The sequence below is a fragment of the Balaenoptera borealis genome (assembly GCF_965194805.1).
Source record: "Balaenoptera borealis genome assembly, chromosome: 1".
NCBI lineage: Eukaryota > Metazoa > Chordata > Mammalia > Artiodactyla > Balaenopteridae > Balaenoptera > Balaenoptera borealis.
The window spans coordinates 72,458,049-72,484,765 of record NC_138860.1 but is presented as its reverse complement, the minus strand read 5'-3'; the positions used below and the strand labels follow the sequence as shown (position 1 = coordinate 72,484,765).

Below are 26,717 nucleotides of genomic sequence, written 5' to 3'. Positions count from 1 at the left end.
TAACTACTCGGTTGTTGACTTCTATTAGTCATTATTCTCCTGGTTTTAGCTCTGATGTGGGGATTACAGAGGAGTCAACATTTAAATCTTCATAATCTGTGTATTTGTAGCTTCAGTATCATTACTGACCCATAGTTTTTATGGTTTGGGAAGAGTTATTGATTTCATGTGTCATGTAAAGGATTCACAATGATGATAGGGCAATTAAGATTACAATAATGGCTAGTAAATTGTTCACATTTTCTCTACCTGTGCATCTATTCTATGCATATGAGTTAGTTTAGATGTCAATATTAGTGAAATGATATAGAGGACTAGAGAACTTATTTTAAAAATCACTATTAATGTGTGATGATGAAAATGTAAAAGTCCTTCCGTAATCGGTGATGTTGTATCTTGAGAGCCTAGATGAAACTGATATGCCTTAGTGATATACAGGATTTTAGCCTATGATTTAACTTTGACAAAGCTACATCACTTTTTACTTTTATCTCATTTATTGAGAAAGACATAATTGTTATGGTGTTGGCTTGAAACTGGTTGAGAAGGACTTGAGTCCTTCCTTATTTTACATTTACATAGGTAGGATGTTGAAACATAGGATATGGTGGAGGGCATTCGTGTAACCATTCTAGGTTAGGAGTAGCAATTTCCACTGCTAAGACTTCTTGTTTAGACGCAAATGCTTTTCAAAGTATGAAGATTATTAGCATTACTGCTGCTACTGAGATGAATGAGCCTAAAGATAAAATATTTCATGTTGTGTGTGCCTCAGGGTACTCAGACTAATGTAGTGACATCCCTGAGAGGCCAAGAAAGTGCTGCAGGAAGTCATATTTACTACTACAAATATACTTGTGAAGTGAATTTTTGCTCATGCTGAGTTAACTGTATAACCTGAGAATAGTGGGAATCAGTGTAGGAAGCCTCCTATAATAGTGAAGACTGCTCCCATGGACATTAGGTCATGGAAGTGTGCTACTACATAGTATGTATCCTGGAGGACAATGTCTGGGGATGAGTTGGCTAAGATGATTCCTGTCAAACCACCTACTGTAAAAAGAAAAACTAAAGCCTAAAACTCATAGTATAGTGGGAGGTCATATAATATTACCTCCGTGAACAGTTGCTAACCAGGGACTTCCCTGGTGACACAGTGGTTAAGAATTCGCCTGCCAATGCAGGGGACATGGGTTCGAGCCCTCGTCTGGGAAGATTCCGCATGCCGCGGAGCAAAAAGCCCGTGCACCACAACTACTGAGCTGCCCTCTAGAGCCCGCAAGCCACAACTACTGAAGCCCACGCGCCTAGAGGCTGTGCTCTGCAACAAGAGACGCCACTGCAATGAAAAGGCCGTGCACCGCAACCAGAGAAAGCCCACGTGCAGCAACCAAGACCCAACGCAGCCAAAAAAAAAGAAACGAGAAAGAAAACTTAAATAAAGAGTTGCTAATCAGCTAGATACTTTTACTCCTGTAGGGATAGAAGTAATTACGGTAGCTGATGCAAAGTATGCTCCTGAGTCAACAGCTATCCCTATGGTAAACATATGATGGGCCCACAAGAGAAATCCTAAAAAGCCAGTGGACATGACTCATACTAGTCCCAAATAGCTGAAAGGCACTTTTTGTCCTAAATAGTATGTAATGATATGTGAGATTATAACAAAGCCTGGTAGGCCATGAATACAGACTTCAGGGTGACCAAAGAGTCAAAATAGCTGTTGGTATAGGATTCAGTCTCCTCCTGCAGGGTCAAAGAAAGTAGTGTTTAGATTTCTATCTCTTAACAATATGGCAATTCTGGCTGCTCAGACTGAGAGTGGTAATTATGTAATATGTCTATAGTTGGGAAAGATTAAACAAATACTGGTGTTTGGTATTGGGATATGACTGCTAGTTTTGTATTAAAGACTATAGTAATAAAAGTAATAGCACCAAGAATTGAAGAGACACCTGCTAAATGTAAGGAGAAAATGGTTAGGTCGACAGAGGCTCCTTCATGGGCCAGATTGCAGGCTAGAGCTGAATATAGGGTTCCACTTGTACCAGAACCAGCTTCTACTATTGGTGATATGAGTAGGAGTAAGAATGATGGGGGAAGTAGTCAAAAGTTTATATGATATATTGGGGGAAATGCTACCTCAGGTGCCCCAGTTATTAGTGGCCCAAGTCAGTTTTCAAACCCTGAAATCATAATGGGTACAACTATAAAGAAAATTATTACAAGTGCAGGGACTGTTATGACTACCTTACAGATTTGGGCATCTCCAAGTAGCGCTCCAGGTTAGCATAGCTCAGCCAGGATTAATATACTTAAGGCGCTGCCTGCTACTCCAGCTCAAGCACCAAATAGTAAAGATAAAATGCCGATATCTTTGTGATTTATTGAAGATAATCAGCAGTGTATGAACAGAGGTAAAATGACTGAGCTAGCATTCGACTGTAAATCTAAAGACAGAGATTGAGCCCTCTTTCTGGCAAACCCTGTGGTGAATCAACAGATTGAATTGTAACTTGAGAGAAGCAGCTTCAATTCTGCTGGTGATTTTCCTGCCTTTTTTTTCTTCTTTTTTCTTTCTCAAAGGCAGGAGAAGTAGATTGAAGCCAGTTGACTAGAGGATTTGCCTGTTAACTAAAATTTCCTGGGGTTAAAACTCATCAATCTCGTAAGGATTTGGCTTAATTACAGTGTTTGCTTTGCATTCAATTGATATAGGAGAAAGTCCTGCAGTCCTTATTTTTAGAAATTAAGTAAATTGTACTTGTTTAGGGTTTTGAAAGCTCTTGGTCTAAACTAACCTAAATTCCTAGTCCAGCACTGATAGGATGGGTGTTATGGGTAGTAATCGTGTGGCTATTATGATGAGTAATGATAGGAAAGTTATTTGTTTTGTATGTTCAAATTGTTGTACTTTTGTGTTGTTTAATGAAGGGAATATAGTTAGTGATGTGGATTATGTTAGCTGCAAGTAGAAATATATGCTGAGGACTGCTGTGATGCCTATTAGTGTTGGTAGAATGATGTTATCATTTTTGTTATCTCTTGGATAATTATTCATTTGGGTCAAAACCCTGATAATGGTGGGCGACCTCCTAATGACACTATAATGCTGAGGATAAGGATCCTGATGGGAGGTGTTTTATCTCATGTGTGTGATAATGATACCCTTGTAGTACATGATCTGGGTATAAATAGGAAGAAGATAGTGTTGTTATGATATAAATTAGTATGTTTAGGATTGTTATACTTGGAATATACATTATAATAGCTGTTATTCATCCTATATGGGCAACTGATGAGGAGGCTGTAATTTTTTCCAGGTGAGTATGGTTAAGTCTGCCTCAGCGTCCAACTATGATTTATAATATCACTATGATTAACAGTATGTTTAGGTTGATGGATGGTGACATGTGGTATAAAACTGATAGGGGTGCAATTTTGTCATGTTGATAGCATCAGGCCTGCTGTTCATGGAATGCCTTGAGTTACTTCGGGCACTCAGAAGTGAAATGGGGAATGTCCTACTTTTGTGACAAGGACGATTGTCATGATAGTGGATGCTGCTGGATTAAAGATTTTTGTAATTCATTGTGTTCTTTGACCAGAGTATATTAGATTAATGATAATAGCCATTATAAGTAGTATTGATGTGGTGGATTGTTTTAGAAAATATTTGTTGGATGCTTCTGTAGCTTATGGGTTCATGTTTTTTATTAGAATGGGGATACCATTAACCAGTGTGAGCTTGTTACTACAATTATATTTCCTGAAATAATGGTCAGTAGAATGATAGTAAAAACAATGAGAGTTTATTAGTACAGGAAGGATATACAACAATATTTTGGGGGTATGGGCCTTGAAGCTTTCTTAGAGAACCTTACTATATAGCATTGTGGTGTAATGTGGTAGCATGGAGAATGTAAAATTCTTAGAAATAAGTTCAATTCCAGGAATAAGCGCATTTAAACCTCTATCATTTACTTTATCAAAGTAACTCTTTAGTCAAACATAATTCTTAAGTTTGCTGTGGGTTGCCTGGTATGATGACAGGTAGTGAAAACTCTCATATACATAGGGCTAATGTTAGTAGTAAAAAATATTTTTATAAGAGATGTATACGTTGATCATATCAAAATTGTGGGTAGGATGCTTGAATTCATAGAAAGGAGATTGTTAGATGTGTTTTAATGATGACTTGGGCTGTATATAATTCTGGCACGTAGGGATTGTCAAATGCTCCTAAAAATAGAATGTTGTGGAAATGTTTATTATAAGGAAATTGACATATTCTCTAGGAAGGACGGGGTGAATGGGCCTGCTACATTTTCTACATTGAAGACATATACAGGTTTTGATTCTACTTCTTTTAAATCAAGTGGGGCTTCATTGGATTTCTGCTACTGCGGAGATAATCAAATTCTGGGTAGGGGTCAGGAGAAAATTAGTCATAGGTGTTCTTGTGTAATAATTACTGTTGAAAGTGTAAATGATCCATTTAGCATTAGGACTGATAATAGAATAACTGCCAGCAAGACTTCATATGAGATTGTCTGTGCTACTGTCCGTAGAGCTCCAGTGAGTGAGTATTTTGAATCTGAAGCTCAACCAGATCAGAGGATGGAATAAATGGCTAGGCTTGATATGGCTAACATAAATAGTATGCCTACATTTATATTAATTAGTGGATAAGATATGGGAAGAGGAATTCATGTTGTGAGAGCCATGGTTAAGGCTAGCATTGGGGCGATAATATATAAATTGATGATGTTGATGGTCATGGTGGTTCTTTAAGAAATAATTTGAATGTCTCAGTAATGGGTTGTAATAATCCATAGGGGCTGATGACTTTTGGCCCTTTCTGGATTTGTATATAGCCTAGGATTCTCCATTTAGTTAATATGAGGACTGCTATGGTGAATTAAATTGGGTACTTTGTGAAAGAATGTTGATTATAAACATATTCTTAGGAAGAGAACTTGAACCACTGCAGATAAATGTTTCAGTTTTACCTAATTACCGGGCTCTGCCACCGTAACAAACCCTGTTCTACAGTAGGGTATGTATAAATTAACTGAATGTAGATTATATCATCATTTGGTTTGAAGACATTTTGTAAAGTAAACCGTATTGCTCTTGTCCTTTCATACTGGAAGAAATCTGCAATAGACAGAAACCAACCAGGATGACTCCAGTCTGAACTCAGATCACGTGAGACTTTAATCGTTGAACAAACAGACAATTAATAGCAGTTATACCATTGAAATGTCGTGATCCAGCATCAAGGTCATAAAACATATTGCCGATATGAACTCCAGAATACAATTACTCTGTTATCCCTAGTAAAACTTGTTCCGTTGATCAGTGGTTTAGAAGAACAGGTGATAAAGCATTTTGACTAGCTGGTCTAGATTTTAATCACTCAGAGGCAGTTTTATTCTCCAAAAAATAAATGGCGCACGGGCTCAAGGCACACCATCTTCAGTACTTGTGGCACGCAGGCTCAGTAGTTGTGGCCCACTGGCTTAGTTGCTCCGTGGCACGTGGGAAATTCCCAGACCAGGGATCGAACCGGGTCCCCTGCATTGGCAGGCGAATTCTTAACCACTGCATCACCAGGGAAGTCCCAGAATCGCAGTCTCCCTTTTAATATACCTTAAGCCCAAAGAATCCATGGAAAATTGTTACAGAAAATAAGACAAAAAAATATTGTAAGGACTATAACAGAAGCATATAATACACAGTTCATATAGACACATCCCAAGCAGTTACAAAGTATATTAAAAGGGAGGCTGCGATTTTAAAAAAATAAGATAAATTATACCCACAAACTCCTAGTCTTTCCTGAAACATTGCAATCTGAAACCCTATTGTAGGAAGCAGAAGATTCCAGGAGACATTCTACAAATGAAGGACTCTAAACCCTGTGGTTGGAAAAGGAATTCTGGAAGGAAGGTATCCTCACCCAAGGAGAGCAGGTTCCTATACTTCTCTAACATCACACCCCTGTACAATTCCCATTGATCTTGGTCCAGGCATTGTCACTCCTCTTGAGAGAAATCTATGGCCACATCCTGGAATGGCAGCAGTCCCTGAAATTAAAAGTACACATGCCATGTGGCCACGGGAAGAGTTCATAATGTGACCCAAGAAGAAAACAGCAAGTTAAGAGAAGTGCTTTTAATTTAGAAGACTGTCTTCAATTATCCACTAATATATATATATTTACAAAGTAACTTTCTCTACCTTATTTGTAACTACAAGAAAAGAGTATGGCATGTGATCCACAAAACCAGTGTAGAGACTATACTTATCTGGAAAAGAAATGATAAAATGATGGTTTCAACACAGGCATATGCATTTTTGAGTGTTTTATTTATATCAAACTGGATAAAATGTGTGTATTTCTCAGACAGAAAAGACATGTCGAGGTAGAAATGTACCTTTCAACTATTCATGGGTACCCAAGTACACTGGGGAGATTGTAAAAGTGCAGATCGTGATTCAGTAGGTCTGGTGGGCCTGAGTTCTATTTTTTCCTCAAGCTCATTTTTAACTAGTGATGCCACAGTCTCTGATTCATTAACCACAGTTGGGAATAGCAGAGACATAATTAGAAAGGTAAAAATTCGTATTTAACTTTGAACTTAAAGTGTTTTATGGATTTTACACCTTTAATAGAATAGTAAGCACAGCAGCAACAATCATTTGTGAATATTTACTATAGACTGTATCTTTCTTTCTTGTGTAGGATTCCAGGAAAAAGGCCTGGGCTGCGGCCACAGTGGGCGGGGCCCCCAGGCCGGGCCGCCCCTCCAGGACCCCCGGAAGGGCTCCTGGAGGCTCCAGGCGGCTCCTCCCCCGGCGCCGCCCTCCCTCCCGGAAGGCCTGGGGGCAGAGCGGTCCCACCTCCTCGCCCAGAACGATCCCGCGTTTCCGCAGAGCTGGAACTCCCGGCTCGGGGTCTCTTGCCTCCGCCGTCACTTAAGTGCCCCGGAGCCCGAGGGGAGGGCGGCCTCACTGAGGCTGCCGGCTCTGGAGGGGCCCCGGCCGCCAAAGCCGCGACAGTCCTGGGGACCGCGGGCCGGGTAAGTGGGCGCCAACCCTCCTCCTGGTCTGGTGCCCGGGCGTCAGTGCAAGACCAGCTTCTGAGGGGCAGGGGTTCGCTGCCACCCACCGCTGCTGTGCAGAAAGAGCAGCCCCTAGCGTTCTGGTCCCGGGGAACGTCGGTCCCTTCTCTCGCCCCTGCCCTCGGCCTGGCTCGCGGGGCCTGGTGGGCGTGGGGAGTGGGTCGGCCTGAGCGTCCTGAGGGGAAATGGGGAAAGGGAGGCGCAGGGTCCGGTTGGAGCGTCAGCGCCCCTCCTCCTGACTGCGGGGAAAGCGGCTGAAAACGCATCCCCAGGCTCGGAGGTCCCTTGTTCAGGAGGTCCCTTGTTCAGCCGAGTCTCTCTGCGCTCCTTCCTCCCTGAGCTAAAGTACTGGGGGGAGGGGACAGGGGAGGGGAATGGCGCAGGTAATGGGGAACATCAAAAGGTGATTGTTAACTAAGGAAAACCAGCTCTCCCAAGGTGAGGAATGTAGCGCTTTTCTTTGTATGGGAAGATGCAAGCGTCTGGGCTCACTGAAATCCTTCCTTTGATATGCACCTCAGCTCTCTGGGGCCAGCATTCTGTATTTGCATATCCTGAGTTCCTCAGGGCCCACCGGCTCACATTGGAGGGCTGCAAGTGCTGATGACTGTGACATCCTTTTTTTACTGATATGGCAAGAAATATTCCATTTCTTACAGGCTTGAGGGGCAGAGAGTGAAAAAGAGTAGGAGAATCTCACTCAGCATGTAATTTGGCATATATATATATATATATATATATATATATATATATATATATATATATATAATATTTATATTTAACTGTGCTAATAGAGGCTCTCAATTCCAATCAATTTGTACTACTGCCCTCTATGTATTAATTTCATCAATATCATATGATAAATGCCTATAAAGTTGACGTAATCCATTTAAACAGGATAATGATTTTTAAAGGAAACATAATAGAAATATAACAACAAAACCCTTACCACCAAAGGCTGTGTGTGGAACAACCTAAATACATGTTCCATTGTTAAAATATTGAAAGATGTATTCAGTAGAAATATCAACAAAATGAAAAATAATAAGGGCAACGGAATGCTGAAATGTTGTATCTTTATCATTAAAGTGGCAGAAAATCATTTATTAGTAGGCAGTGAGGGCAGAGGATGCCTGATTTTTATATCTTTTTCATATTTGTGCAGTTGTTTCAGCAAGTAACTTAAAGACAAAATGGAAAAACAAGGAGGTTTGTGCCTGAGATCATGTTGATGTGAAACCAGGGATGGCCACCTTGTGCCAGGTGCGTGAAGTTTACCTGGCCAGGTAGACCGCAGAGCTCCTGAGAAGCCAGGGTTGGAATTCTTCTGCTGGGTGCCCCTTAGCTTCTGTGACTTGATTGATTTTGAGTCATGTTGGGGGATAGACCTGATCACAGGAAATGGGTGGAAATAGAGTGATTTGGGGAGCAGCTAACGACATTCATCACAGCTCATGGCCTGATTGAATTTTAAAGAAACAGGAAAACAAATGCTTCTTATGGAATCAGAGAATGTGAGGGCTGGACAATCCCAGAAAATGAGAAACACCCATCCCATTTTCCAGATGAGAAAACAGAGGCCCAGCAAGGTGAAATCCCTCACCCAAGTTGCACCCGTCTCTCCTCCCCACTACATGGTTCATGAAAGTAGGACTCTTCCTGTCTTGATCACTGCTGAACTCCAAACAGGGCCAGGCATCTAGCAGCTGCTTCAAAAATTTTGGTTGGGCTTCCCTGGTGGTGCGGTGGTTGAGAATCTGCCTGCCAATGCAGGGGACGCGGGTTCGAGCCCTGGTCTGGGAAGATCCCACATGCCGCGGAGCAACTCGGCCTGTGAGCCACAATTACTGAGCCTGCATGTCTGGAGCCTGTGCTTGGCAACGAGAGGCCACGATCGTGAGAGGCCCGCGCACCGCGATGAAGAGTGGCCCACGCTTGCCACAACTAGAGAAAGCCCTCGCACAGAAACGAAGACCCAACACAGCCATACATACATACATACATACATACATAAAAAGAATGTAAGCAGACAAGAATAGCATTAAAAAAATAAAAAATAAAAAAAAATTTTGGTTGACTGGATGAACAACGCTATTTCTTTCTTTCTCTTATTCAGGACTGTGCCAAGAACTCCCCAGGTTGCAATGTAATTTGATAAATGTAAATATTAATTGAGTTTTGGTGTGATGAGGGCTTAGGCTTTGAAGGTTACAGACTTGGTTCAGATCCTGGTTCTGCCACTCAATAGCTGTTTGGCTTTGGGAAAATTACTAAACCTCTCTGAGCTTACTTCCTCCTTTGTAAAGTGGGGATAAAACTATCTGAGCCAGCAGAGCACCTGCATCAGGGATGTGCACTAAGTATTGGTCTTTCTCACTCTCCCACTCCTTCCCTCTGTTCTTCCCCAAGAAGATGTATAGAAGGATATAGTAGTTTTTAAAAAAAATTAATTATTTTTGGCTGCGTTTGGTCTTCGTTGCTGCGTGTGGGCTTTCTCTAGTTGCAGTGAGCGGGGGTTACTGTTTGTTGCGGTGCGCGGGCTTCTCATTGCGGTGGATTCTCTTGTTGCGCTTGTTGTGGAGCACCGGCTTTAGGCGCGCAGGCTTCAGTAGTTGTGGCCTCCAGGCTCAGTAGTTGTGGCGCATGGGCTTAGCTGCTCCGCAGCATTTGGGATCTTCCCTGACCAGGACTCGAGCCCAGGTCCCCTGCCTTGGCAGGCAGATTCTTAACCACTGCGCCACCAGGGAAGTCCAATATAGTACTTTTTAAAAAGGGGTTTTAATTTATTTCAGAAAATATACATTTTTCTTGTAGAAAAGTTTATTCCCCTATAGAAACATAAACACGCAAACCACTCCAAATGCTGTATTCTATGGGTTAGATATTATCAGTCACATTTTATAAGTAATTGGGCAAATGCCAAAGCACTAGCTACTGGGGAGTAAGAAGACTCAAATCTGGGGTGCCCCCCACCCCAATTTCAAGAGCATGGTGTGTTTTTCAAATCCATGTTTCATCTGGTCTTTGTTTCTCATCCATATTCTGTGTCTGCCTTTCTCCAGAAGGCTCAGATCCTCCTCTTTCACACCCTCCCGGCTGGCTGTGCCCCAGCTCCCGCCCTGGAACCTCTGCATGCCTGGGTGTGCCTGCTCCCCCTGTGCATCACCAGCTTTGCCAGGGAGCTGCTGTATCGTGCACTGCTTGCTGTGCCCAGAGTACCTGGACCCTTCTGGTACATGAAGTACACCCTCATCACCATGTGTGCACGCCCATCCCCTTACCTTATATCCTGCCTCTAAGCCAGGGTTGGGGGTGACTACAGTGTGCATTCAGCTGTGTGAGGTGCTGGGATCAAAGTGAAGTTCCCAACTTTTGAAGTTGCAGGCTTGAGGGGCATACAGTGATTTAAAATCAGGTCACCTGACTAAAAGGGGGGACTGATTGATTTAAAGCCAAGGCAGCTGACTTAAAGCCTGCGTCCCTCAGCTGCAGGACGAGACCAGCTTTGGCGGTGCACGGGTTCGCTCCAAGCCAGGACTGCTGTTCAGGAAGAGCTTCCAGTAGTGCCTTAGTGCAGGGGGACTTGGTCCGTGGTCTTGCCCCTGCCCTCAGAGGGGGGCCACCTGCTCTTCTGGAGAATCAGGGAGGGGGAAGTGCAGAGTCCCAGCTGGAGTTGCGGCACCCTTGTCTGATGGCAAGGAAAGGGGGGCGGGGCTGTGTGGTGTCCTGGGGCTGGACTCACCAGGTTGACTCAGCCTCTCAGCCCCCTAACCTCCCCTCACACACCCCACAAGAGTTTTCAGTAATATGTAATTGCGCCTTAGGTTCTCCGTCTTCAAACTCATACCCAGGCTCCCAGATCCCTTGATTCAGCCTATTCCTCTGTGCTCTTTCTTCTATTACATACAGTCCGAGAGGGAGGGGCTGGGGGATGGGACTGGAGCGATCCCGGCAGCACTGGCCTCAGCTGACTAAAGAGATCCGGGGCCTGCGCTATCACACGTGTGCGAGGACCCTTAAGGCGGAATCGAGGGGGCCAGTTAGAGGCAGTGCTTGCTGCCTCAAGTGAGTATGGATCACCGTCGGGTGGGGAGCACGCTGACCCCTGAGAAGTACTGTTAGGAGGATGTGTTCCTCCCTCGGCTTCAAGGACGTGGGTGGGCTTCAGGGCTCCAGTTCCTCTCCAGGCCTCCAGGTCCGACTGCACCGCAGCGGGCTTGCAGACCTGTCTTCCTGTCCCAGAACTTGCCAGGCTCCAGGAAGAATCCAGACTGCAGAAATGGTGCCTGAGCACTCCAGCGTAAGAAGTGCTGTCCCTGGGGACACAACAGTGGAGGGAGGAAGGGTGAAGGGACTGGGGGTTAGGGTCGGGAGGGGTGGCTGCCCTGGGAGACATTGAGAGAGAAATATCGCCCCCCACACCCCTGCCCCTGCAACTGACCCATTGATGCCATAGGATCTCAGGGCCTTTTAGTCAGAGATGCCTCTGCTTCTTTACTCCTGTGTTCAAAACTATGCAAAACCAACTCTTCATCCTCTTGCTGCCTTGCCAGGACTTTTAAAGCACTGTTCTTTTGAAGCACTCGTTCCCTAAACTGCAGTTTGGAGCTGTCCCAGCTATTTAAAAGTCTTCTCCTTAAACTGAGACTAAATCCTACTCTTTTGGGAAAATGTCCTTAACTTCATTGGAGATCATCTTTTCTGCCCATTTCTTCCTTCTACTGCCCTCTTAAGAACCCCTGTGCTCAAAGAGCTTGGTGATTTATTTTTTGCTTGATGTCAAAAAGAAACCTTCCCCATGCACCCCAAAAAGCTTTCCTGGATCATAGGTGTTTCACAACCATGACAGTGTTTTGCAGTTAGTATACACTGGGTAGAGTGCCTAGCAATCCCTCCAAGAGCCAGAGGTGAGCAACACCTTTGCTTAGTTGATTGGATGTCCTTCAAGTTTAGGAAGGTACCATTCTTATGACCCAGGAGATAAGACAGAGCCCTGGATGGCTGTGGCTGTGATTAGATAACTTCTGATGATTTTATTTCCCTTACTGAGCTGCTGCTTCTAGGTTAATTTCATTTCATTACCTGTCCATTTTTAAAGAAAGACTGACAAAGTCACTGGAATAGGTCAGGAGTCTGAGCTCAGGGTTGGTCAAAGGTACTCACAGGGAGGAAGGTGGATAAAAATAGGTGGGTAAATAGGAGGGTTGGCAAGTACAGCCAGGACACCCGTGTTCATCGTGCATACTAATGAAGGCCAGAATCTCCTCATTTATCTCTGGTGGGAAGTTCTGATGGTTTCACAGGATCAAATTCAAATCATATTCAAACTAGGGGCTTTCCCTGAGCATAAAAGGAAGTATCCATCCCTAGCAGGAGTCGCTGCAGAGGAATAAAGACGTAGCTGTAGAGAATGGACTTAAGGACACAGGGAGCGGGAAGGGTAAGCTGGGATGAAGTGAGAGAGTGGCATGGACATATATACACTACCAAAGGTGAAATAGATAGCTATTGGGAAGCAGCTGCATACAGCACAGGGAGATCAGCTCAGTGCTTTGTGACCACCTAGAGGGGTGGGTTAGGGAAGGTGGGAAGGAGACACAAGAGGGAGAGGATATGGGAATATATGTATACGAATAGTTGATTCACTTTGTTATACAGCAGAAGCTAACACAACAAGGTAAAGTAATTATACTCCAAGAAATATGTTAACAATAGCAACAACAAAAAAACCCAAATCTAAGTCAATCAAGCCAACGGAGACATTGTATGTGTTTATAGTTCAAGAAATCCACAAGAGAATCCTTTATTCTGTAGGCAATGAATTGTCCATTCGAAAAGAAAAAAACTTTCTAAAATGTTGTTTTTCCATTTATTGTTCAGAACATCCTTTTTATACCTCTGAATTTCTTACTATTCAAAGCCAAGTCACGTGAGTTACAGGGAAGCAGCTGATTGATTTAAAGTTGGTCATGTGATTTAAAAACCAGTGGCAGTTGTTTGATTTAAATCCCAGTTAAATGACATGAGGAAGGGGTGCTAGAAACTGCTTTTTCATCTCTGGCTCAGAATATCATATTTACCTTGGTTCTTCTTATGATTTAGAAAACTTGTGCTGTCTCTCCTTGGAATCATCAGGAGAAAAATACAGTATTTCAGGTTCATTCTTGATACCAGCTTCTCACAGTTAAGGTGTATTGACTAAAAGATCTTCCTTCTTCAAGAGATTCCAAACTTCTGTAAGACACTTCATTGTAATTGGAGAAAAAAGAAGAATGAAATCAGGCCAGCAGCTGCAGGAGACCAAGGCAGCCCTCATGACTAGGGAAGGAGAAGGAAGGGCTGAGAGTTGGCTTTAGAGCAGACAACCTCCAGAGGGCGCTGAAGCACGGGCAGAGCCCACCTGCCACTCCCAGTTTGGCACTCCAGGGTCAGATTTGGGTTTGGAGATGGGGTTGCTGTAACCCCAAGGAGGTGAGCAGAGAGGAGGAGTTGATTACCTCTGATTATCCTCTGACTCTCTGATTTGATTATCCTCTGACTCTCTGGCCCAAATTGCCTGACGTCACAGGGGGGGGACAGAGTTTTGCTTTCAGCAACTGATGGGACACTTCCAGGCTGGTCGGGTCGCCCAGTGGCCCGACAGCCTGACGGGCTGACTGCGGTATGATCGCCCTTCTTTTCTCCAGAATCTGTACATCAGGAGGTGCATGGGTGTGGGAGCCCATTCACCGCCACCCCCCACCCCCAGGGGGGATGGCACCTTCCCTGGCTGTACCCTATGATCACCAGGTGCTTGAAATGAATGCAAGATTTTTGACTTCAAGGAAAAGCTCACGTAACCACTTCTGCCTCATAATGTGTGGGATTTACTATAATGGAAGGACATTATAAAGAACAGGTAGAAAACTCACCTGTTGGTCTCCATGTAGGAGTTAATTTTGCATGAATCCCTCCTACATGAGTAGATAGCAGAGGTTTATTTTTGTTCCCGTGTGTGTAGTTGTGTCAGAGGATGTAGGTATGGTGATTTGAAGCCGTCAAAGAAATATTCTCAGAACTCTCAAGACTTCTCTTGATTGGAACCGAAAGAGACCTGGAAAAGGAGGAAAAGAAAAGGAGGAGGGAGAAAGAATGACTGTTTCTCAGTAAATTCACCTTCCTGGTTGATTGTTCTCTCTTCTCATTTCTTTTAACTTCCATGTATGTCTAGTGGAATAATGTAGAAAGGCTGATTTTTATGCTTTAAAAGATTTTACATCACAAAGAAACTAGAAGTGGCTAACAGAACTTATTCAAATCAATTTTACCTAGAGACTTTGATATTAAATTTGTATACTGAAATGGGTTTATCCAAATTTTCTCTTTCTTTTTGAGTGAATATTTGTAACATATTTTTGTAGATAATAATTTATCCTAGATATACAAAATTGTGAGAATGGGTACCATTTTTTACCACTTAAATGATTTCTTTTAAATGAATAGATTGTACACTTTAAATGCCAATGTTGTGTCTTACATGTTGTGTTTTAATTCCTGATTTCCAAAACTTGTGTTTATTTAATTGATTTCTATCTAATAATCTGTCTCCCCTTTATTGTTTCTTACTTTATATTTTATTGATCTATAGTTAATTTACATTATTATATTAGTTTCAGAGGTACAACAGTGATTCATAAATGTTTAGGTTCTTCTCCATTTATAGTTATTATAAAAGAGTGGCTATATTCCCCATGCTATACAGTACACCACTGTAGATTATTGATTTTATACATAGTGGATTGTACCTCAAAATCTCCTACCACTATTTTGCTCCTCCACCCTATCTCTCCCTGCTGGTAACCACTAGTCTGTTCTTTAATCTGTGAGTCTGTTTTTTTGTTGTTGTTGTTTGTGTTGTATTCAAATTTTTAGATGCCACGTGTAAATGATAACATACCATGCTTGTTTTCTCATAACATACCATGCTTTTTTTCTCATAACATACCATGCTTGTTTTCTCTGCGGCTTATTTTACTAAGCATAATACCCTCCAAGTCCATCCATGTTCTTGCAAATGGCAAAATTTCATTTTTTGCTGAAGTCATCATAAAAAATCTTTTTTATCCACTAAGCTATTGATGAACACTTACTTTGACTCTGTATCTTGGCTATGGCAAATAACACTGTTATGAACATTGGGGTGCAGTTATTTTTTTGAAATAGTGTTTTTGTTTTCTTCTGATATACCCAAGAGTGAAACGGCTGGATATTATGGTAGTTCTATTTTTAGTTTTTTGTGGAACCTCCATTCTGCTTTCCACAGTAGCTGCACTACTTCACATTCAAATCAAGAGTGTACAAGAGTTTCCCTTTCTCCACATCCTCACTAACCTTTGTTACTTGTGATCTTTTTGATGACAGCCATTCTGACAAGACTGAGGTGATATATCTCATAGTTTTGATTTGCATTTTACTGCCGATTAGCTATGTTTAGCATCTTTGTGAGTTCTGGCTGTCTATCTGTATATTTTCCTTGGAAAAGTGTCTATTTAGGTCTTCTCATTTAAAAAAAAAGATTTTGGGTGTTTTTTTGATACTGAGTTGTATGTGCTCTTTCTGTAGTTTAGCTATGAACCCTTGCTTAGTCATCTTTTTGGTGTTAACCTCTTATCATGTGCAAATATTTTCTCTCCTTCAGCAGGTTGTCTTTTCATTTTGTCTTTGGTTACCTTTGCTGTGCAAAATCTTTTAAGTTTAGTGAAGTCCCATTTGTTTAGTTTTGCTTTTGTTTCATTTGCCTTAGTAGATTGAACTTAAAACTGTTGCTATCATTTATGTTGAAGAATGTTCTATATTTTCCTCTAGGGGTTTTATGGTTTCTGGTCCTACATTTAGGTGTTTATTCAGTTTTGCATTTATTTTATATATGGTGTTCTAAAATAATCTAATTTTATTCTTTTCCATGTAGCTGACCAGTTTTCCTAGTACCACTTATTGAAGAGACAGTTTTTTCTCCATATTGCCTGCTTTGTCATAAATCAATTAAATATAAGTGTGTGGGCTTATTTCTGGGATCTCTGTTCTCTTCCAGTGATCTTTGTGTCTGTTTTTGCTCTGGTACGATTCTCTCTGATTACTGTCACTTTGCAGTATAGTCTGAAGTCAAGGTGCGTGATGCCTCCAGCTCTGTTCTTTCTCAAGATTGTTTGGCTATTTGGGGCCTTTGTGTTTCTATACAAATTTTAAAATTACTTTTTCAAGTTCTGTGCAAATGCTTTGGTATTCTGATAGGGATTGCATTAAATCTGTTGCATTAAGACTGTCTTTGGTAGTATGGTTATTTTAAGAGTATTAATTCTTCCAGTCCATGCACATGCTATGTTTTTCCATCTTTTTGTGTTGCCTTCAACTTCTTTCACCAATGGCTGATAGATTTCTGAGCACATGTCTTTTTTTTATAGTGATTTCTTTAATTTATTTATTACTTATTTATTATTTATTTTTTGGCTGTGTTGGGTCTTCGTTTCTGTGCGAGGGCTTTCTCCAGCCGCGGCAAGCAGGGGCCACTCTTCATCGCGATGCGTGGGCCTCTCACTATCGCGGCCTCTCCTGTTGCGGAGCACAGGCTCCAGACGCGCAGGCTCAGTAGTTGTGGCTCACGGGCCCAGCTGTTCCGCAGAATGTGGGATCTTCCCAGACCAGGGCTCGAACCCGTGTCCCCTGCATTGGCAGGCAGACTCTCAACCACTGCGCCACCAGGGAAGCCCTGAGCACATGTCTTTTACCTGCTTAGGTGTGTTTATTCCTAGGTATCTTATTCTTTTTGATGTGATTGCATATGGCATAGTTTTCTTAATTTTTCTTTCTGACAGCTTTGGGTTTTGTTTTTTCTTCTTTTTCTAATTCCTTCAGGTGTAGTGTTAGGTTGTTTATTTGATATTTTTCTTGTTTCCTAAGAAAAAGCTTGTATCACTATAACTTCCCCCGTGAACTGCGTTGGCTGTGTCCCATAGATTTTGGATCATTGTGTGTTCATTTTCATTTGTCTTGGGTATTTTTAGAATCCCTCTTTAATTTCTTCAGTGTTCCTTTCTTCCCTGTTTATTCCCTTCATCTGTGACGTGAGGACTATCTTTAATATTATGTTTGGATTTCTTTCAGTTTTGTGTGAGTGTGTATGTGTGTGATTATTTAAGTTGCTGAGCTCTTAATTTCACATGGACACTACCAACCATGCATTGTTACTCTCCTCCCCCACAGTTACTGAATTTGACCTTATATTTTACATCTACTTGTTTTGTGTGTCCCTTAACTTCTTATTGTGAATATAGATGGTTTTATTGCTGTTTTCTTTCATCCTTCCTATTAGCTGTGTACATGGTTGATTTACTACCTTTGTTGAATATTTGCCTTAACCAATGAGCTTTTTCCTTTAGTAAGTTTCCTTTCCTAATTTTTATGTTTCAGTCGTGGCCTTTTCTTTTTCACTTAGAAAAGCCCCCTTAAGATTTCTCATAAAGCTGGTTTGGCGATGCTGAGCTCTTTTAGTTTTGCTTCTCTGTAAAACTTTAGATCTCTCCATCAAATCTGAAGGAGAGCCTTGCTGGGTAGAGTATTTTTGGTTATGGGCTTTTCCCTTTCATGACTTTAAATATACCATGCCACTCCCTTCTGGCATGCAGAGGTTATCCTGAAAAGTCAGCTGATAACTTTATGCAAGTTCCCATGTTTGTAACTTGTTGCTTTTCCTTTGCTCCTTTTAATAGTGTCTTTTTATCTTTATTTTTTTTGCCATTTTAATTACAGTGAGTCTTGGTGTGGTCCTCTTTGGGTTGATCCTGTTTTGGCCTTACTGTGTTTACTGGCCTTGGATGTCTGTTTTCTTTCCCAGGTTACGGAAGTTTTCAGCTCGTATGTCTTCAGGTAGGTTCTACACTGCTTTCTCTTCCCTTTTGCTTCTGGGACCAGTATAATGCAAATATTAGTACACTTGATGTTGTTTCACAAGTCTGTTCAACTTTCCTCATTTCATTTTAATCTATTGTTTTACCGTTCATCTTCAGTGATTGCCAGTACTCTGTCCTTCAGTTTTCTGATTCATTCCTCTGTATCATTTAGTCTACAGTAGTTTCCTTTTAGTGTATTTTTCATTTCAGTTATTGCATTCTCCTATCTCTGTTTTGTTGTTCTTTAATGGTCTAACTCTTTTTTAAAAACTTCTAACTTCTTGCTCTGGTCGTCCATTCTTCTCCTGAGTTCTTTGATCATCTTTACCGTCATTACCTTGAACTCTTTCTTGAGTAGATTGGCTATCTCCACTTCACTTAGATCTTCTTCTGAGTTCTTATCTTGTTCCTTCATTTGGATCGTGTTTCTGTGTCACCTCATTTTTCTTAACTTGCTGTTTTTATTGCTATGTATGTAGTAGGTTCGTTACATTTCCTGACCTTGGAGAAGTGGCCTTTTGTAGGAGAGGTCCTATGTGTCCCAGCAACCCAGTGTCCCCTGGTCACTAGAACTATATGTTCTAGGTGTACCCCCTATGTGGGCTGCTTGGGCTCTTCTGTTGTGGTGGGCTGACTACTGTGGGTGGTCTGGTAGGCTTGGCTGCCCCCAGACTGCTCGTTTGCCAGGCTCTGCCTAGTATGGAGGCTGTCTGTGCTGCTTGGTGAGACTAAATCATAAGGCAGCTGGCTGCACAACTCTGGGGGACACCAAATCTAGTGCTGGTTCACTTATGGGTAGAACTGCAGTCCAGGTGATAATCAGGGCTAGTGCCCAGTCACTGGTCCTGGGGCTATGCTGGCTACTGGGAGGAAGAGACAGGTCCTGAGTTCTGGCTGCAGGGCCCAGGAGTCGCAAAGTTGGTGTTGGATCACTGTTCCTGACACAGCTATCTCCAGGGTCTGGGGTATCCCTAATCTTGTGTTGGCATTCTGGTGGGCAGGGTCAGGACCCAGCTGAGTCCATGGCTGCTTCTGGCCTGCAAGTGAGTGTTCTGGTCACACAGGCTGCTGAGCTGTGGTATTCCGGGAGCTGGTGTGTGCCTGTTGGTGTATGAGGCTGATCCCAATGCTAGAGCAGGTTTGCTGTTGGGTAGGTCCAAGCTCCATCCAGTCCCTGTGCAGTTATCACCTGCCGATGGTGAGGCTGACTCCAAGGCCAGAGTAGGCTCACTTGTCAGAGGGGCCAGGGACTCTGGGGCTGGTGCCTGTCCACTGAGGTGTGGAGGCTGGTCCTGGGGCTTTTGGTGGCTGGGCCCATGTCCAGGGGCAGCTGTGCATTGAGAGGGTCTGAAGGCAGCCTGTTTGCCGGTGGGTGGGGCTATGCCCCTGCTCAGTTAGTTGCTTGGCCTGCAGCATCCTAGTACTTGTGTCTCTAGTCTGGTGGAAATGGGTAGGGCTAGGTCTTGAGGCTAAAAAGATAGAGGGAGGATTCTGAAATTATGCTTGCTGGTACCAGTGTCCACGAGGTAGAAGGAGCTCCCCCGAATGGCTGCTGCCAGTGTCTCTGTCCCTGAGGCTGTGCTGTAGTTGCCTCTTGCCTCTCTGGGAGACTCTCCAAGATCAGGAGGTAGGTGTGACCCGGGATCCTTTCAAATGACTGCTTCTGTTCTGATTCTCGGATCATGTGGGATTTTGTGAGCATCTTTTAAGAGTGGAATCTCTATTTCCCACAACCCTCTGGCTCTCTGGAAAATAAGTACTACTGGTCTTCAAAGCCCAACTTTCTAGGAACTCTTCTTTCCAGAACAGGATCCCTGGGCTTGGGAGCCTGATGTTGGCTTCATACCCCTTGCTACCTGGGAGCACCTCTGAAATTGTAATTATTCTCCCATTTGTGGGCCACCCACCTGGTGGTATGGGTCTTGACTCTACTGAGATTTTGCCCTTCCTTCCTGTCTTGTCGAGGTGCCGTCCTTATGTCTTTAGCTGTAAAACATCTTTTACGGTAGGTCCCGGTTTTTTTCATCAATTGCTGTTCTGTAAACTGTTGTGACTTTGGTGTGCCCATGAGAGGCATCAAGCTCTGGGTCTTTGAATGCTACCATATTGGACAATCTGTCCACTTCATTCTTAAATCATATTATTTAATTTTTCTTAGTATCTTATTTGATTAGCGACAGTTTGAAATTTATTATCACTCATGTTTACTTCGCCTGTTTAAAGAAATTGAATAGTGCATTCATTCATTTTGAAATGAAGGTAGTGACCTGTGAATTTCCATACCTCAAAAATCAAGGATAGGACAAAAGCCTTTTCTACCTGTGTTACCCTCAAACTCTGCACCCCACCCCAGCCTGGGGATTAACCTCTTGCACCCATGCTCACTTTCTTTTTTTGGACCATTAACCATCATTGCATCTGTATGTGTGTTGACAAAGTGAACTCTAGTCTTTCGAGTTTTTGAGTTTTGTTTTTTGGTTTAGGGAAGAGTCCTACTATGAATGTACATTTAGTGGTCTGCTGGAGTTCATATATAAACCTGTCAAGCACATTACTAGAATTGGAATTGCTTGTATATACACTTTGATAAATTTTAGAGACAATGGTAGAACAGAAGTGAATTGTATTTCAAATCCCACAGTATTTTCACACCATGAAAACCCTTCCCTGTTTAATATATTTGTGTGTAGTTTATCTTTATGCCCATACTATATTTCCCAGAGATGGGTAAGTGTTATGTTTCTTGCTAGCACATTTACCGTATTGTTCAAAGTCAGGCGTTTAGTGGTTTTAGCATGATCCTATTTCCATGAACTCGCAAATACAAGACCTTCTCTCACACTGTCTTTTACTCCCTGCTGTTTTATATTGCCCTCCTAATTCTCAGTCCTGGTCTTTCTTTATGTTCTTCATCAACCTGGATAGGTTATACTATTTTCTCCCTTATTCAAGACCAATAGAATAGAATAGAACACCCAGAAATAAACCCTGATATATGGCCATATGATTTTTGACAAGTTGCCAAGACTTTTCAAAGTAGAAAGGATAGTATTTTCAACAAATGGTGCTGAGAAGTCATGTTGTCAACATGCAAAAGTAGGAAGATGGACCCATACCTAACATCATATGCAAAAATTAATGAAAACGTATCAAGAAACTAACTATAAGACCTAATAAAATAAAAAGTCTTATTAGAAGATACAGGACAAGGGCTTTATGACATTGGATTTGGCAGTGTTTTCCTCAATATGAAACGACGGAACAACAAAGGTACAGCTAACAAAACAATTAAAAATGTGCAGTACATAATTTAAAAAAAAATGTGTATCAAAGAAATGTAAACAGAATAAAATGGCAACCCACAAGATGGGAGAAAATATTTGATAGCCATGTATCTGACAAGAGATTTCTATTCAGAATATACAGAGAATTCCTACATCTCAACAAAAAGCAAACACCCTGATTCAAAAATGGATAAAAGACTTGAATAGATGGTTCTTCAAAAAGATGTACAAATGACTAAGCACTTGAATAGATGCTCCATATCACTAAATGCATGTTTATATATTTGTGTGCATGCATACACACACAAGCACACACACACATACACAAGCAGAAAGCAAGTATTGGTGAGGATGTGAGGGAGTTGGAACCATTGTGCTATGTCAGTGGGCATGTAGAATGATACAGCTGCTTTGTAAAAGAATATGGCAATTTTTCAGATACTGAAAAATAAAATTACTACATGATCCAAGAATTTTACTATGAGGTATACCCAAAGGAATTGAAATCAGAGTCTTAAATATTTGTACTCCAGTGTTTAGAGCAGTAATAATCACAGTAGCTAAAATATGAAAGCAACCTAAGTGTTCATCCACTAGTTCCTGGATAAGCAAAGTGTGGTATACCCATATAACACAATATTATTCAGCCTTAAGAAGGAAAAGATCTAGGAATATGCTACAACATGGATGAATCTTGAGGAAATTTAGCTACCAAAAATGCCATTTTTTGTGACTTTTAGTGAGTCATAACAATATAACTACTTATTTCAATTATATGGGGTACTTAGTGTAGTCAAAACCATAGAAATTGGGGGGGTAATGATGCTTTTCAGGTGGTTATGGAACAAAAAGGAAAGTTATGTTTAAAGGATACAGAGTTACAGTTTTAAAACGTAGAAAAGAATTAGAAAGATAAATGGTGATGTTGATCACCCAATAATATGAATGTATTTAATATAACTGAACGGTGCACTTTATAATAATTAACATGTTATATTTTATGTTATTTGATTTTACCAACATACACAATTGGGAAAGAATGTAATATCAGGAAAGGGAGTGGACCTGGGGTAGAGCAGAGAGTAATCAGAAGGGTGAGACCCTGCATATGTTGAAGAAGAAGAACTGAGAGTCTTCATTGGCCAGAAGAGACTTTATAAAAAAAAAATTACTCTGAGGGTGTATTAAATAGATATCTATGGGTGCACTGCTATCTCCCATGGGTTATCTTAAAGAGTCTTTAATAAAGTCCATAAGGCTTGCTGAGGCTTTTTTAAAAACTGGATTCCCTAGGAGATAATTAGATGGTGGTACTTAAGTCTATGTCTAGGTTGACAGATTTTGCAGGGAAGACGAACTTGAGAACAGTGAAGGTCCTGAGAGTGTAAGTACATGGAAATTAGAAAAAAATAATAAAGGGAATTAGGAAAACTGTGGACTTCGAAGGTCATGTATTAGTGAGTCAGACCTGAGGTTTCTAAGGAGTTATATACACAGTTGCTATTTGGATTACTTGTTGATAAAGATAAGTGGAAAAACTAGAGTCGTTTCCAAGTGTAGGTAAGATATAATGAGAGGATGGAGGTGGAAAGTAGGGAGGCCCAGAGAGAAGTGGGAAGGTCATATTGGGCCAAGATGGTGGTAATATCCAGCAGAACAGATGGTAGGGCAGACTATGGGTTCATCTTTTTCATTTCGGCCCCCCACCTCATCCGTAATAATTCTTTGGGAATATTTCATGGCTCTGTGATGCAGGTACAGAATTCGAGTGAGGAGACTACACCCTCAGTGTCCAGCTGTCTGAGTCCTCAGTGTGCTTCAAATGATGGAGAACTATTGTTTCTTTATGAGAAGAGTTAGTACCTCGTAGCTAAGCTTAAGCTGGAGCTTATGCAATATTGATTCCATTTTATATATACTGTTGGCATGGAGGTTCCTCCTCCTCTTTTCTTGACCATTATGAAATGAATCTATATTTCTCAATATTTGGGTATATCAGGTAAATACATTAAGTAAAGGAATCTTATATATTGCTCCCTGCATAATTTGCTCTTTCTTTTTTATTTTAAAGAAATTCACGTTATTAATTAATTAATTAATTAATTAATTAATTAATTAATTAATTATGACTGTGTTGAGTCTTTGTTTCCGTGCGAGGGCTTTCTCCAGTTGTGGCAAGTGGGGACCACTCTTCATCGCGGTGCGCGGGCCTCTCACCATCGCGTCCTCTCTTGTTGCGGAGCACAGGCTCCAGACGCGCAGGCTCAGTAATTGTGGCTCATGGGCCCAGTTACTCCGCGGCATGTGGGATCTTCACAGACCAGGGCTCAAACCCGCATCCCCTGCATTGGCAGGCAGACTCTCAACCACTGCGCCACCAGGGAAGCCCGTTTGCTCTTTCTTGTTTCTCTTTTACCTTTACTAAATTAGCACAGGGAGAGACCTTGAAATGTTCTAATCAGGAGACATTAGAACATCATATTTCTAGAGAGGTTGGTTGGACAGAGCAGGGGTCCCAGTGAAAATCAAAGCTTCTGTTTCTACTTAGAAGTGTACCTGTATAGAGTAGAGGGCTCCAGGAAATATCCTAGAATATTCCAATGTCCCTGCAGGAGATCATTAACAGAGGTAGGATCTGGTACCAGATCAGTGTACTATGACATGTTTGTCAGTCATCTGATGTGAGATTCTCAGAGCCAATCCCATATGGTAGGGCTGAGTGCAGAATGATGAAGAACCTGTGAAAGCCTTTGATTTCATGTTAAAGATGAAGCTCTGATTTCGGGGAGAATTTTCTTACCTGACTGAATGTCACCCTTCTGTGGTGATGAGATTCTGTGCTTTACCTCCGTTGGTGACCACTGACTGAAAATCATTAGAGAGTCATGTCTAGAAAGCATTCTTTATTTAATTTCTTAAAGAAGAAAACATAGAAAACATTTTTATCCACTTTCAAATTGAGGATCAAAGGGAATGACATCAGTGAAAATGTCAGAGTAAGGAGCTCTGGCTTGTGTCCACCCCCAGAAACACTAACATACGTGGTACAACCTGTCAAAATGATCTTATCAACACATGTAAGTTTTCTTTTCGCCCTGTAGATTTATCTTTCATTGAAACTTTGCTTACTAGAGGATGTGGAGAATAAACAGGGAAGTAGAAACTGTATTTCCTGATGAGAGAATCACTAAGTCACATTAGCTGTTCTGAGCTACGTCTTACTCACCGTGACTGTAATTAAAACAAACAAACAAAACACTTTTTTTTGGTAAGTCAGTTCTGACATTTCCTCGTTAAAGACATGGTAACATGGTAACATGGTAACAGATACAGACTTAGACATTTGCCTGCCTCTGTCTTTCCGATTCTTGTGGTCTTAGGTAATAGGCCCAAAAGGTGCCCTGCCGCATCATCTGGTAGCTCAATTTTTACCTTTTCAAGCAGCTCCATTCAGTTTTTGTTAGTGCTGTTACCACTTTACATCCCAGCAGCAGCTAGAAGGTACAGAGTTCTCTTAAACCCCTTCAACATTTATAGTTTGTAGACTTTTGCTGATGGTCATTTGACTGGTGTGAGCTGAAACCTTTTTCGACATTGGATTTGCATATGGCTAATAATTCCTTATACTAAGCTTTAGGCATGTCCTTTTTTTCTTTTCCTTTTTTTTGAAGAGTGACTACAACTTCCCTCTTCTTATTGACTTCTTGAAAAATTTGTCTTGTGTTGAATTTTCTTGCGTATTCCCTACCGCAGAGCATTTTTTGAGGGCAGGTGTCATTTACAGCCCTGCAGTCCTTGTGACTATTAAGCAAACATTAGCACTTTGTTTAAAGCTGCTGTTGTGGGAAACAGCCACAAGGCGGCAGCATCATTACGTTCTCAACTCTTGTTACTAGTGCAAAAGAGTCTTCCTGGAGGTAGTGTTCCAAGGTTGTAAATTAGAGTGGAATGTGCTGGGACAAGCCCCCAGAAGTTTATTTCTCCTTACTTATGTTTGCTTTTTAAATTGAATTTCTATTTCTTATCGGAGTAAATTTGATTAGAGTTTTGTGATTGTCTGGCTGTACAGAATCTGCTCAATGATTCATACATATGTCTGTTCATGTTTGGATCCTGTTACCAGGTATGTTATTACAGAATGTTGAGTAGACCTCCCTTGGTATTTGGTAGGTGTTTTGTCATTATATATTTTATATGTATTGGTGACTATATAATTCATATAGTTTATATGTTACATGTTTATATATATTTAACATACATTAGTATATCTATGTTAGCCCCATAGTCTTAATTTATCCATCCTCCCACCTTTCATTTTGGCTAACCATTAGTTTGTTGTATAAGTCTGTGAGTGTCTGTTTCTGTGGAAATATGTTCATTGGTAGTAATCTTAGGATAACATGTACACATGATATCATAGGATATTTGTCATTCCCTTTTGACTTACTTAACCTAATATGATTATTTCTAGGCTCATCTGTAGTCCTGAAAACAGCATTGTTCATTTTTTTCCCGAGGCTACTATTCCATTTGGTATGTGTACCACTTCTTCTTTGTCCATTTATCTGTTGATGGACATTTTGTTTGCTTCCATGTCTTGGCTATTGTAAATACTGCTGCAATACACGATTTTCCATCCCGTGTCTTTTTTTTTTTAAGATTTTTTTTAAAATTAATTAATTTATTTATTTATTTATTTTTGGCTGTGCTGGTTCCTTGTTTCTGTGCGAGGGCTTTCTCCAGTTGCGGCAAGTGGGGGCCACTCCTCATCACGGTGCGCGGGCCTCCCACCATCGCGGCCTCTCCCGCTGCGGAGCACAGGCTCCAGATGCGCAGGCTCAGCAGCTTTGGCTCACGGGCCCAATTGCTCCGCGGCATGCGGGATCCTCCCAGACCAGGGATCGAACCCGTGGCCCCTGCCTTGGCAGGCAGACTCTCAACCACTGCACCACCAGGGAAGCCCCATCCCGTGTCTTTTTGATTCTGACTTTCACAGGTGAAAGGCCCAATAGTGGGACTTCCGGATCATATGGTGACTCAATTTTTACCTTTAAATGCGCTGCCATTCTGTTCCTATTATTGGCCGTTAAACCAGTTTACATCCCACTTAGACCGAGAGGTTACGCTATTCTCCACAACTTCTTCAACATCTATTGTTTGTAGACTTTTTGCTGATGGTCATTCTGACTGGTGTGAGGTGATACCTTTGTGTAGATTGGATTTGCATGCGTCTCATATTTCCTGATGTTTTGCGTTTATCAGTGTCCTTTTCACTTTTTTTTTAAGATTGAGCGAAACGTACAACTTCTAACTGCCTTCTTGAAAAATTTGCTGCGTTTGGATTTTTTTGGCCATTCCCTTCCCCAGGACATTTTTTG

General features: G+C 41.6%; 1 protein-coding gene across 1 annotated transcript; it reads left to right on the top strand.

Annotated features, from left to right (window-relative positions):
* On the top strand, positions 1-21,711 carry LOC309631973 (uncharacterized protein). Its single transcript, XM_082398979.1, has 4 exons — positions 1-5,978; positions 6,752-7,088; positions 8,296-8,393; positions 14,131-21,711. Exons 1-3 carry the CDS (start codon positions 5,908-5,910, stop codon positions 8,314-8,316), a joined length of 429 nt encoding a protein of 142 aa, XP_082255105.1. The 5' UTR covers positions 1-5,907; the 3' UTR covers positions 8,317-8,393; positions 14,131-21,711.
* Positions 21,712-26,717: the final 5,006 nt, after the last annotated feature.